This window comes from Sardina pilchardus, chromosome 1 (assembly GCF_963854185.1).
Source record: "Sardina pilchardus chromosome 1, fSarPil1.1, whole genome shotgun sequence".
Classification (NCBI taxonomy): Eukaryota; Metazoa; Chordata; class Actinopteri; order Clupeiformes; family Clupeidae; genus Sardina; species Sardina pilchardus.
This window is the reverse complement of record NC_084994.1, coordinates 15,597,944-15,611,761: the sequence shown is the minus strand read 5'-3', so window position 1 is coordinate 15,611,761 and position 13,818 is coordinate 15,597,944. Positions and strand designations below refer to the sequence as shown.

The following is a 13,818-nucleotide window of genomic DNA, read 5'->3' as shown; positions in this document are numbered from 1 at the left end:
TGTGTGTGTGTGTGTGTGTGTGTGTGTGTGTGTGACCAGAGGGAGACATGTTTTACATGTACATTGGGCTCTGTGTGTGTGTTTTTGAATAGATTTAAAAGTACTCAACTGCCAGTTTAACATTCATTAAAGGGAAACTATGCAGGTTTGGCGATTTCATCACCCTTTTCGTTTTCACTCGTTTTACGCTTGCAGATTTCTCTGCAAAGCTTTCCCCTACAGCTTTAGCGTGTATATTTGACAAAACTCCCCAATCGGTCAGTCTGCCTTTTCACGAGCATGATGGCGAGGCTGGAGAGTTTCTGTCCCGGTGGCACAAACTTACATGCGTGGTTTTCCCGCTCAGAGGCACTAGGGGAAAGCGAGACAGCAGTCATTCGACCCAAAATAGTTCAGGCAAATCAAGCTAAAGAAAACGTGCGTAGTTCACCTTTAAACACTGGTGAGCATTACACTGCTGGTCGAGCTGAATACCATTTCAAGTCATTCTGAACAGATCTCTGAATCTCTATGGCAGGTTGCATTGTAAGTTGGCTCTGGAGTAGCAAAGACCAAAGTGTGCCGTCTTCACCTACTGAAGATCACAGTTTTGTCCTCTGCCTTCGAGTGGATACTGTGAAGTGCAAAACGTCTGCATTTCCAGTTTCTTCATCCCTGCAAGAATTTAACAGGTGCGATGATTGAAGATCCCCATGTTATTTTCCCATAGAAAAAAATCTCAAGATACCGGATCTCCTTATTTGGGCGGAGATGGTAGCTTTTTTGTAGGTGAACTTCAGAGGTCTATTGGGGGCTGAGGGCACGTGAACAGTCAGAGCCTCTCCCTCCTATACACTGTTAACAAAACTATAGCAACCTATAGTACAGTATACTGTGGTGCCTTGTGGCCTCTTGGAGTCTTCTGTCTGCCCTGTTCTACCCCGTCTCTCTTTCTTCTGCGTCACTGGACTCAACTGGACTCTGAACTCATTCTGCTTCTGCAGGTGATCCACATCATTACCCTATTAGACTCTGATTCAGTCTCCCCTTATCAGTTGGGCTGAACTCCGACTCCTTCTACTCTGCACATACCAACCAGTGCAGCGACTCGCCACTGCCATCTAATGTTGAGACTGAAAATTGCATCTCAAATGTTAAAGGGGAGATGAGTGTTGTGTGGGTAGATAGCAACTGTATGGAGAATGAACTGGTTGGTTTAATGACTTCATTATTGAAGACTTAATGTTTCAAGACATGACTCTTACATTTGGCTTGACAATAAACTATCATTTGGGGTCCATATTGAAAGCCTTTTTTTTTTTTTTTTAAAGATTTATTTTTGGGCTTTTTATGCCTTTATTTGGACAGGACAGTAGAGAGAATGACAGGAAGTGAGTGGGAGAGAGAGTCGGGGTGGGATCTGGAAAGGACCACGGGGCGGGAATCGAACCCGGGTCGCCAGTGTACGGTGCAGGTGCCCCAGCCAGTTGCGCCACTGCCGGGGCCGATATTGAAAGCCTTTAAAAAAAATGTCAGCCCTAAGTTAATAGCTTTTATTTTTGTCCAAATGTTTCTCCTTCACTGCAAGGAAAAGATTGGTCCAGACTACTTTCTTATTAATATTAGATTATGCTGATATAACATACAAACATGCATCTTCATCCTTATGCTGGACAATCTGGATGTTGTTTATCATTCTGCCTTGCTGTTCGTTACTAGTGCTACTGCAATTTAAAATGGTTCAATGAACACCACTGTACTGAGGGAAAAGTCATGTTTTAATTTTCATTGCAAAAGCATTGATGGGTAAATGACCTACATCTTCATCTGTATACCTGTTCACAGGCCACACCAGCTCTTACAGCACTCAGTCACCAGGAACAAACTGCAGAACACACTAAACCTGCAGTCATCACCATCTCATGGATTTAAAAATATGTTTTACTGTCAAAACGAATAAACCACACTCACTGGCACGTCTGTGATGTATCCAATAATCACAACTCCACCATACGTTACTTATCTGCATTTATCATATTGACATCAATAGTCTACTACTACATTAATCACATCTCCAGTTTGTTCTCTTTTCCTGAGCAGTCATATTGTAATGTGCACATCTGTACAGTGGAGTCATGACATTCCCTCTCTCACCTGCAGGGGGCGCCTTTACAACAAACTGAAGGGCAATCGCATAAAAAAAACACTACCAGGAAGCCAGGAAGGCGTGGTCACATTGTTTATAGTCGCATGAAAAACACTACCAGGAAGGCGTGGTCACATTGCTTATAGGCGTATGATAAACACTATCAGGAGTCACATTCTTTATAACATTTAGTCATTTCACTGACACTTTTGTTCAAAGCCACTTACAACAATCAAGTTACAGTAAAGGTACAAATCAGTTACAGTTGCAGCACAATAAGGTACAAAAGGCACAGTGTTACTAGGATACTGTCTGTGCAGCAATACGTACAGTACGAATATATAGAATAGAATAACAGTTCACGGCAAGTCAAGGGATGGAGAAGAGGGAGAGTCCAGATCAGGGCTGGTGTGGGACACTTCATTTCACTGGGAAATTACGTAATTACAAGTTCCAGTGGCCCTTGGGGGTGAGGGGCCATTACAGTACATCACAGATCTACATAAAGAACAACAATGGGATAGTCTATCCCTTCTTCTATCTTTCTTTATGTAGATCAGTGAGGATCGAGGCCCGAGGAGCGAGGGAGGACGTATAAACGCTGCATGAGAGGCACCCTATCTGTAGAAGAACCTATAGCCTGCCCTAGACAAGATAGCTTCTGGGCTACCACATACTGTAACAGTGACAAGCCCTCTGCACACGGTCTTGTCGAATTTGAGCGCTCCTCGAGTTTCTCTCAACAGAGCTACTTGCTCACTGAACTGGACATTGAATTGGTCGACGTTAAAAAAAGTTGGTCATTAAAGTACATCACACTATGTGTAGAAGAACCTAGCCTGCCCTGGGAGGGTTTCTTCCTATAGGTCTTCACAGTTCCGTGCTTTAAGGTTCTATGCTTTCTTGATGAGGTCTTGATAAAAGTAATAGTCCAGTTCTTTAAGGAGAGAGAGCATGATGCCACACGCTGTGTCTCCCTTTTTCAGCACCATGTCGATGAGGGAGGTCACCTGCTCATGCAGCACGCTGGTCCTCTGCAGGATGACTTGTGTCTCCATATTGTGCATTACAGGAGGTTGATGGGATTCAAGCCCTAGAACCAGACCTTTCAGCACACCTTCTGACGTCCGCTTGATGAGATCAGGCCGAATACAGGACAGTCGATCTAGGAAGAGATAATCAAGGCTTTAAAATAGTCTTCCACTGCTGTTATGCTCTACCCAGAACATCAACACAATGAAAATAAGGTAAAATTAGTATTTACTGCTATTTCAAATGATTTGTTTAGTATCATACACAGACAGTGGTTAAAAAGGTTATGGGTTGAGTGGTGCACCTTGGTGTGACATGGAGGCCATGTTCCCTTCTTCCTCTTCGGCCCTGGCAGCTCTGCTCGTGTGAGCCGCTTCTCTGGGGATCACGCTTCGGGAACGTCCGGATGCTGCTGAGGGAATTTCATGACTGGGTGCCACATCTCCAGTTTCACCATATTCAAAACTTTCCAGTGTAGCTTTCCATATGGACTGTCCTTCACTGATCAGCTCCAAATCAAAACAGTCATCTGCTTTATCAATGACCAACCGGAATAAGTCTGGAGGTCTAATGTATTTTAGGGTGATCTCTGATGGGGAACTTTTAGCATGGCTGGCAGATGACTTCAAGCTAAACTTTGTGTGCATCCAAATGGACATATCAGGTCGATGTGTTATGATCGCCTTTGCATTTTGTGTCCTCAACAAATCCTTTTCAACAGCCTGAATCATGGATGCATCCCGCGGCACGACATATGTGAGAAGAACCAGGGGTGTCACTCTGGTCCGGTAGATTAACACGTCCAGATGGGCTTTCATTGGGATTCCGAATTTCACCAGGACTTCTGTCAGTGAGAAGGAGGGCTTGAGGAGCTTTGCGTGGAAGCGGGTCAGCTCACATTTCTCTAGAGTTACACTGCTGTCGACCCCATGCAGAACTCTCACAGCCTCTCTAAGAGAGGAATCTGAACCTTCCAGACAGGCAAAATGGGGCAGATGAGCCTCCAACAGTTCACCTGAGAGCACTTTGATGTCCATCAAGGGACCAATTGGTTCATACTGCAACATGGCAAGCTCTGCTCCGTATACATGGGGGTCACTTAAGTGATACTTTAGAGAGACTTCAACCGCACACACCCAGCGCAAACCAGACGCTGTGCACTCAAAACTTCCTGGTGGAGAGCTGTGTGTATACACTGGCACTCCTGTCTCCATGGAAACAGAGGGTTCCAACAGGATCCAGTGGGAAGTGTCTTCAACATCTTCACAGGATTTGCAGCAGTTTGGTCGTCTGTCATACATACACTGAGTTTCACCAGCCGAAATGTCCAACCTTTAAACAAGTAGATCATCATCATCATCATCATCATCATCATCAATACTTATTCAGGAGTCAGGACACAAGAAAACACTCCATAGCACAATACAACCATATAAACTAAAATGCCAGTGGTTTTGAGGTGAACCTGACCGCACTCATTGCAGGATTTACTCATTGTGTTGAAATGATGCTGTTGGGTGATTCATCAGGTGGCTGATGATGGTGTTCCCAACTATACAACAACTGCATTAAATGTTTGCCAAATAATGAGTTTCCACCGAAAATATCTGCATTCATACCACCCACAATAAAGAGAAGCAGATGCATTTAGGTATTTAGATATTCATCGTCAGATCGTCACCAATCACTCATTGAGTTTAAAATAATGACATATTTATCACCACAATTAAACTCAATTCCTATGGCCCAATCACCATCCAGTCTAAGCACATCAACCAGCTGATCATATCTGTAATGCCATAGCACTGCAACACCGCCAGTTATTTTACCATCCTGGTACTTAAGTCAGTAGATTCACCCACCACATAAAAGTCTTTATGCAGGGGATTTTAGTTAGGTCATTTTTACATGGCTTTTGTCCTCAGATAATCATCTGTTAGTAAACAGCCACCAAACTGACACGGTGACAGGCAAATGCTTAAATCCCTCTAAATGAATGACACTTTAAAGGTATGGTGACTGCAAAGAAATTGCATTAGCAAAACCACCAGTAAACTATGGCTACATTGGAGTAATGCAGTGCCTGTGATCAAGCACGGATTCATAATGATCATAAAACCTTTTTAAATGAATGTATTCTGTAAATCTAAATCTTCTTACTCAGCCATATCTCCAGACAGTCCTCTCACATCTGTCCTCCGGTCAGGATTGTCCACAGAATCCAAATCCTCTTGGTCCAGAACAGTGTTTTCTGAGGAATCTTCCCTGATGACTTCAGACCCATGTGAAACACTCGGCAGCTCTGGATTAAACACTTTACCAACTGTGAAGATAAAAGGCATAAAAAGGCACATCTCAATAAGATATATAAAAGATAAATGGCTGAAATGTGTTCAGTGCTCCACCACCCCCATAACATCTACACTGACGCTACTTTTGGCAATTTAGACTCGAGAGGCTCAGTCAGCTATTCAGTGATGTTGGAAATGAGAGGTCTGGCCACACCTTTCCCCAACCCCCCAATAGTTTAGTTCATGAATGTCAATTTCAATCAGCACTCCCACCATAACACAGTTCAATCAGCACTCCCACCATAACACAGTTCAATCAGCACTCCCACCATAACACACTGTGAGTGTAGGGCAGCAGGTGCTGTAGGGAGCCTCATAGATTTTTTCTTGATAGAAAGTGATACTCGGCTTAAGCCTGCACTCTCTGGGTGGAGTTCTAGTTTAAATTGTCATTTTCAGCATAAGTAATGCACTCATGGCCTAGTGATGTTCAAAATGAGCTTGTGATTAGTGTGGAACATGGGCTTTAAGCAAAGATATGAAGATGATCTGCACCTTCGCTCACAAAACAAAGACATGTTTGAAGAAGCACAGCCACAAGTACTCAAAAAAGGACATTTCTGTGAAACAAAAACATGCAGGCTAAATGATGTCCATGTTTCTCTTTTAGTCAAGCAGTGAGTAATATGGGGTAATGTTGTCACTGAAGACAGGACCCTATTTTTTAATTAGATTTAAATAAAAAACACGGGTCATATCCCAGATAGATGTTACATCAACATTGAGCCAAATGGTTGATTTACGGTAATGGTTGAAAATTGATGGTGGGTCAACCACTGAAATATTATTGAATCAACATTGTATTACGGTTGGATTGAATAAGTCTATGGACTTATTTGGAACGGTCCAGGGGTGCGTTTCCCGATAACGATGGATAGACACTCTTACGAGGGTTTTCTACGATTCATCTTAAGATCGATCGTTAGGATTTGCCGACTGTTTCCCGAACATGCTCGTAGCGTGAACGCGCGTGCACTGCTCTTACGATGCTCTTAAGGGAGCTGTCCACGATAAAAGTTCTGAAATATCCCCTAATTTGATGGTGATGTCAGGTGACTGCACGTCATAGCTAAGCCACCGTCTGAACTTCGGATCTATACATTAATTCACATCAATACGAGAATAGAAAACCTTTGACATCTGCATGTAAGCATTCCAATTAGCCTACCACACGCATACTTTTGTATTATTTAACATTAGATTGTTGCCCCGTTTTTATGTTGGTTGGAAGATATGTAGGCCTATATTAGGCTTCGGCTAGCTTAGTCCTACATAGTTTATGCGAGTTCTTTGCTAACCTACTTGTGAGAGCACGGCGTGCTGCCTGTGCAATAATGTTTCGCGGTGTCACTTAAGCAGACGTTTGAATAAAGAGGTTGATAAGAAAATGAGGAAATGTGGAGGCTTAAACAACATAGCCTATTTTGACGCAGAACAGACTATAGTCACATATTCCTTTCTCTGTTTTTACCTCATAGGCCTAAGCCTAATAAAAAATAAAAATAAATAAAAGGCTAGGCCTACACAAAAAGATAATGGCAAACTTTTCTGGCAACGTCTCCTTTCATAACTTGTAGGCTATTCTTGTCCGGTTTTAATAACATTATGTCCATTGAATGAATGCTATTTTGCACGCTAAAATCTGAATCATCACAAGTAAATTTACAATAAAGAATGGTAACGTAAGTTGGATCCTTATATTCTTAGTTGTAATCCCCCTGCATATCCTGCTGGTGACTCCACTGAGGCATAGCGTTACGACGCTCTTAGGCAGTAACGAGAACTCTGGATCACTCGTAGATCTACGAGTGTTTTCACGATGCTCTTAAGCTACGATGGTTTCGGGAAACAGTCGGCAAATCTTAAGACGGTCGTAAGAGGGACTTTACGATCATCGTAGGCTTACGATGCTATCGGGAAACGCACCCCAGAACTTTCAGTCAGCCACTTTGACTACTTCACTTCCAACCTGTTCAGCTTTCCTATTCACCTGTGGTAAGTTTGAACTTAAAAAAATATTCCTGCTGTTTGTTGCGCTCTTGGCTGCTAAACAGTAGAAGTAAAATGTATGCATGGTACAGTATGTTCTGGTGAATCATAACTCATCATAACTCCCAACGTTAACCACAACACAAATCTTTAGAACAACCAAGAGCAGCCTAGCGGTGAGTGCAGCGCGTGCCGTGTGCAGTGTGATCGGGCCTTGATAGAACTCTGACTGCAGCACGCACAAGAGCAGCAGCATGCTACTGTAGCACTGGGCTCTGCTCAACACTGCACAAGAGCAGCAGCATGCTACTGTAGCACTGGGCTCTGCTCAACACTGCACAAGAGCAGCAGCATGCTACTGTAGCACTGGGCTCTGCTCAACACTGCACAAGAGCAGCAGCATGCTACTGTAGCACTGGGCTCTGCTCAACACTGCACAAGAGCAGCAGCATGCTACTGTAGCACTGGGCTCTGCTCAACACTGCACAAGAGCAGCAGCATGCTACTGTAGCACTGGGCTCTGCTCAACACTGCACAAGAGCAGCAGCATGCTACTGTAGCACTGGGCTCTGCTCAACGCGGCGGTGGGCCAGTTCTAGAGTGTGCAAGCCACTGCAAAAAATGGGATTCACAGCAGGTTGGCCCTGATGAAATGCAGCTCCTATTAATGACATTAGAGTGAAGATGTGTATGTCAGACAACTTTTGTACGATTCATGTCTTTCTGTTTCTGCTCAGCAGTATGACAGAAAACATACACAGCAGGACTTCAGTGACATCATACAAAACTGCCCATGTTACGCCCCTTGGCGTACAGGAGGATTAAAGAAAATCTAGATGTGGGTGAGTTTCTTAAATTGCTGTTTGCAGGTGATTTGTAGTACTGTCTGCTCTGCAAAACATTCCATTGTGATGAGTGTTGTCTCTGCTTCTCTCCCACAGTGTCATCTTCACATGGAGCCCTGCTTTCAGCCATTTGTTTTCATCATTTCAATGTCAAGTTTTGTGTAGACATTAATTAAATAAACCTGAATGTAAAAACCCTCTTCTGTTATCTTGTTCAGTGATTCATATATTATTATGTTTTTTTTTTTATCTAGTATAGCTTTTAGATAATGGTTGAACCATATTGATTCAGTAACATTATTTCAACATAAAATGAACTGAAATTTAAATGTAGATTCCCATTCAGATGATGGCTGAATCACCATTGATTCAATGTCAACATGGTTGATTAAACACAAAACAGAGGTGACACTTTCAATATCATGTCAACATCAGGCTTCAACGTAGTTTCTATATTTCTGCTGAACCATATTTAAACGTTGATTCAACTGAATTTTGCTATCTGGGAACTGAGATGGAGAGATAATGACATGACTGGACAACAGTAACTCCCATTGAGAAAAACAACACCCATTGAGTAAAGACAGGCACAGTGGAGACCTGCCTATACAGTATAAGTGTCTTCCACATCACACTTATTCATGCACAGTGTGAACACATGCTTCATGTTGAATACAATGGGATGGATTCATTCACCTCCATATATTTGTATATGTTTACAGTTTGGATGTTTCTTCAGTTCAGAGAGCAGCTGCTGTGCTGAGGGTCCAGGCTGATTCCTCCCCAGCCAGAGATGTCTGAGGGCTGATGGGTTTGATCTCAGCGCTGATGCTAACATTCTGAAGCCTTCATCTGTTATACTGCAGCTCTCCAGGCTGTAGGAGAAAGAAGGACACACACAGACCAAAGAGGGAAGCAGATAACACCTCATGTGTTCTGTAAATGCTGTTCAAGAAGAGTAGCTGTGTGCACATCCCACCTTGCAGGTGCAGGACAAATGGAGAGTAACTATGGAATGGAAGGAATGTAACACTGATAAATGGTCACCATTTGCCTGATGAAGACCCTGTAGGGTCGAAACGTTGCATTCTTTCATTAAACCGGGAGCAATTTATCAGTGTTGCGGACATTACATTCCTTCCCTTCTGTAAATGCTGGACATGTAAAACATAAAACTGTATGTGTGAGTGTAAAATGTTTAAGCCTGAGATTCAGCAGTTGACACTGTGAATTTTGCAATAACCTATGACATACCATTGTTTGTGGTGTGTGTGTGTGTGTGTGTGTGTGTGTGTGTGTGTGTGTGTGTGTCTGTGTACGTGCAAGCATGCATGCGTGTGTGTGAGTGAAAAAGAAGTATATGAAGTGAAAAGTGAAAAGAGGAGAAAAGAGGAGGATTAACAGTAACCCTTTATAACGAATAAGTGATATGTATTGTGTGTGTGTGTGTGTGTGTGTGTGTGTGTGTGTGTGTGTGTGTGTGTGTGTATGTGTGTGTGTGTGTGTGTGTGTGTGTGTGTGTGTGTGTGTGTGTGTGTGTGTGTTTGTATGTATGTGTGTGTGTGTGTGTGTGTGTGTGTGTTTGTATGTATGTGTGTGTGCGTGTGTGTGTGTATGTATGTGTGTGTGTGTGTGTGTGGGTGTGAGAGAGAGAGAGAGAGAGGAGAGAGAGATGAAAAGGCAGAAATATAAGAAGTGGTTGAAGTGTTAACCGATTTCATGTGAATGAGGAAAAACGCTGTTTAATTACCTAGCAACTCAGTATTTGGTCTTGTGATACTCACTCTAGTTTCTCTAGTTTACAGTTGGGATCCTCCAGAAGAGAAGAAAGATGCTTCACTCCTGAATCTGTTGCCTTATTCCCCTCCAGAAACAGCTCTCTCATGTGTGAGGGGTTTGATCTCAGTGCTGATGCAAGAGCTGTGAAGCCTTCCTCTCCAATGCTGGAGTGCTGCAGGCTGCAAAGAGAAAAAGGAGAAATACTTCATCTTCATTTCCATTACAATCAAACAGTACTTTAATCATCTATTAAATACAGTTGTGTGGACAAACAATATGTGCACTGGCATGCAATGAGAGAGAAATGATTTTTACTCATGACTAAACAGTAACCCTTTACATGTGAATAAGTGATATGTAGAGTGTGTGTGTGTGTGTGTGTGTGTGCGTGTGAGAGAGAGAGTGAGTGAGAGACAGAGAGAGAGAGCAAGAGAGAGAGACCAAGAGAAAAGGTAGAAGGCAGATATATAAGAAGTGGTTGAAGTAATTTTAATCGATTTCATGTTTTTGTATAAAGTCTTAAAATTCACTGTCAAATTCACTGGTACCAACTCAGTAAGAGAAGTAGGAGAATTGCTTCATCTTCATTTCCATAACAATCAAATAGTACTGTAATTATCTATTGAATATGGATGTGTGGACAAATTATATGTACACTGATGGGATGACAGAGAACTTATTTTTACTCATGAATTAACAGTAACCCTTTACATGTGAATGAGTTTTATGTGTTATGTCTGTGTAAATGTCTGTGTGAAAGAGAGAAAGAGAGAGAGAGAGAGTGAGATGAAGAAAAAAATGTAGAGAGATAAGAAGTGTTTAGAGAATACGTTTCATGTATTGCATGTGTGTGTGTGTGTGTGTGTGTGTGTGTGTGTGAGAGAGAGAGAGCAAGAGTGAGTGTGTGTGTGTGTGTGTGTGTGTGTGTGTGTGTGTGTGTGTGTGTGTGTGTGTGTGTGTGTGTGTGTGTGTGTGAGAGAGAGAGAGAGCAAGAGTGAGTGTGTGTGTGTGTGTGGGTGTGTGTGCATGTATGTGAGAGTGAGGGAGTGAGTGTGTGAGAGAAAGACAGAGAGATCAAGAGAAAAGGCAGAGAGATAAAAAATAATTTTAACCAATTTCATGTGAACCAGTAACCCTTTATACAGTATGTGAATGACTATTGAGTGTTATGTGAAATGTGTTGACTGTGTGTGAGATCAAGAAAAAAAGGCAGCAACATAAGAAGTGGTTGAAGTAAAGTTAACCGATTTATTGTGAATGAATATCAACTTGTGTCTTTGTGTGAAGTTTTACAATTCACTGTCAAAATCACTGATAGCAACTCAATATTTGATCTTGTGATACTCACTCTAGTATCTCCAGTTTACAGTTGGGATTCTCCAGAAGAGAAGAAAGATGCTTCACTCCTGAGTCTGTTGCTTTGCTCCCCTCCAGCCACAGCTCTCTCATGTGTGAGGGGTTTGATCTCAGTGCTGATGCAAGAGCTGTGAAACCTTCCTCTCCAATGCTGCAGTTCCTCAGGCTGTAAAGAGAAGTAGGAGAAATACTTCATCTTATACAACAATTGGGTTCTATGGAGCTGTTTATTTGTTTCTTATTGGCCGAGAGACATTCCATGAGATGAAATATCACACGATAATCAACTCAGACTTTTCACAGCTAATAATAAATCACTCCGCGATACAATGTGAAGTTGTGAAGTTTTAAACAATGTTTTGAACGTGTTGTTCGGCCGTAGCCATGAGGCCGGAGGCCGAGTGGCGCAGGCAACAACACCTGGAATATCCAGCAACAACCCACTCCCACTCATGCTATATTGCTTAGTTCATTTCTATAACAACCATACAGTACTGTAATTATCTATTGAATATGGTTGTGTGGAATACGGTTGTGCACTGGGATGCAGATGAGAGAGAAACTATTTGTACTGATTAAACAGTAACCCTCTACATGTGAATAAGTGATAATATGTATGGAGTTTGTTTGTGTTTGTCTGTATGTGTGAGAGGGAGAGAGAGAGAGAGAGAGAGAGAGAGAGAGAGAGAGAGAGGGAGTGTTTTGTGTATCTCTGTGTGTGTGTCTGTGAGTGAGTGAGTGTGTGTGTGTTGAAACGTCTATTCATCTAGCCGTACACCTTGACCTAAGGATGCTAGGAACGTTTAGGCCTAACTTTCCCTAACACAACCACGATAATACCTGACCCTATTCTAAGACATACAAACATAAACACTCTCACCGTGAACCATACAGTACCGACCAAAATGTCACCCACACATCACAACCCAAGCCGTATGACCAGAACCTCTTCCCTCAGGCCAACAGGGAAGAAGCCGAGAACAACCTTTGACTTACCCCACTTTCCTCCGGATACGCAGGCACTCGCGAACTAGAGCGCACCGGCCCGACAACTGATCCCTCACGGGTCACCTCTAATCTCCCTTGGAAAGAGTAGGGCTACTTCATGCACACCGGGGGGAAAGAACCCCTTAAGATGGAGACTCGGACCAAAAAGATGTCTTTCTCTTCCGCACTGGAAGCGGTTTTATTAGTTTTTTTTTGGTTCCAATAAATGTAATAGTAAAGTAAAAATCCAATAAAAGTAAAAGCTAAAAAGGTATAAAAATAGGACTGGAATACAAAATAAAAGAACAAAGAAAAACCTACTGACTAAAGGTTAACATCCCAATCACCATGCAGGTTCAAAAGCAACGACCAAAAACACAAAACTTCAACAGGAAAAATGATTCAAATAAATGTAATACAAAAGTATTTCTGTCTTCTTCTCAATGTTATCTAAGAAGCGACCCTGCGTGACCACCCCCCACCAGGTCCCAGCAGCCCGCTTCCTCTGTCGCTACATCTCGGAAAAGCGCAAAAACCCAAAAGCAAAAGCCTCGAACTTATCTTGTTCTCTCTTTTTATACTCCTTTCCCTAAGACTCCAACACTTCACCCGATTCTGGTGTAAACCAGTTTTTTGACAGTCAGATGATTTACCTTGCCATGACCCCTACACCACATTGACGTGTGCTTTTCTGGGTATTGTTCCATTCAGATATCTCTGAGCACCTTGTGTTCTTTTGTGGTTTGTCTTGAGTGAGCTTAGCAGACAGCCTACCCTCGTGTGGTTATATGAACATCCTGTGCACCTGCAGTCACCACATACCTTACACAGGCTTACATTTAAAAATGATAACATTTCAAACATAAAAATGTGAAATACTTCAAAGTTATATCATTGGCCAAAACTCCCTAACCATTCCTTGTGCTTGGGCATCTCTCACATTTTATTCACACAAGGTTTGGTTCACAAATTTAATTTCTTTTTTGTTTTCAAAGTCTCTCGGCAGCATGGTTCGTTCCAAATTTGATACATTTATTTTACAGTGTGTGTGTGGGAGAGAGTGAGTGCTTTGTGTGTCTGTGTGTGTATCTGTGAGTGTGTGTGTGAGTGTGTGTGTGAGAGTGAGAGTGAGAGTGAGAGTGAGAGTGAGAGTCAGTGAGTGTGTGTGTGTGTGTGTGTGTGTGTGTGTGTGTGTGTGTGTGTGTGTGTGTGTATGTGTGTGTGTGTGTGTGTGTGTGTGTGTGTGTGTGTGTGTGTGTGTGTCTGTGAGTGTGAGTGTGTGTGTGTGTGTGTGTGTGTGTGTGTGAGAGTGAGTGAGTGTGTGTGTGTGTGTGTGTGTGTGTGTGTGTGTGAG

General features: G+C 42.5%; 2 protein-coding genes across 2 annotated transcripts in view; both read right to left on the bottom strand.

The window, feature by feature from the left end:
* Positions 1-1,799: 1,799 nt before the first annotated feature.
* On the bottom strand, positions 1,800-9,849 carry LOC134083012 (uncharacterized). The gene is made up of 4 exons (XM_062539108.1): positions 9,039-9,849; positions 5,318-5,480; positions 3,462-4,489; positions 1,800-3,290 (listed from the first exon to the last, which is right to left on the bottom strand). The coding sequence occupies exons 1-4, from the start codon at positions 9,271-9,273 to the stop codon at positions 3,019-3,021; spliced, it is 1,698 nt and encodes a 565-aa protein (XP_062395092.1). The 5' UTR covers positions 9,274-9,849; the 3' UTR covers positions 1,800-3,018.
* Positions 9,850-10,152: 303 nt separating this feature from the next.
* Positions 10,153-13,818, bottom strand: part of LOC134083005 (NACHT, LRR and PYD domains-containing protein 3-like) — a gene marked incomplete at its 3' end in the record, with an annotated part of 55,076 nt that continues 51,410 nt past the window's right edge. Inside the window, exons 12-13 of the mRNA XM_062539095.1 lie at positions 11,470-11,643; positions 10,153-10,300 (exon numbers count right to left, since the gene is read on the bottom strand). Of these exons, the coding sequence (XP_062395079.1) occupies positions 10,153-10,300; positions 11,470-11,643 (322 nt within the window). The remainder of the gene's footprint in view (positions 10,301-11,469; positions 11,644-13,818) is intronic.

Bases quoted from the DNA above. Each gene is read 5' to 3' on its own strand.
- LOC134083012 (XM_062539108.1), bottom strand. From the start codon at position 9,273: ATGAGGTGTTATCTGCTTCCCTCTTTGGTCTGTGTGTGTCCTTCTTTC. The intron at 4,490-5,317 runs GTAAGAAGATTT...ACTTGTTTAAAG, and splicing joins CTGTCTGGAGATATGGCTGA to GTTGGACATTTCGGCTGGTG. The intron at 3,291-3,461 runs GTGCACCACTCA...ATCTCTTCCTAG, and splicing joins GGCCTCCATGTCACACCAAG to ATCGACTGTCCTGTATTCGG.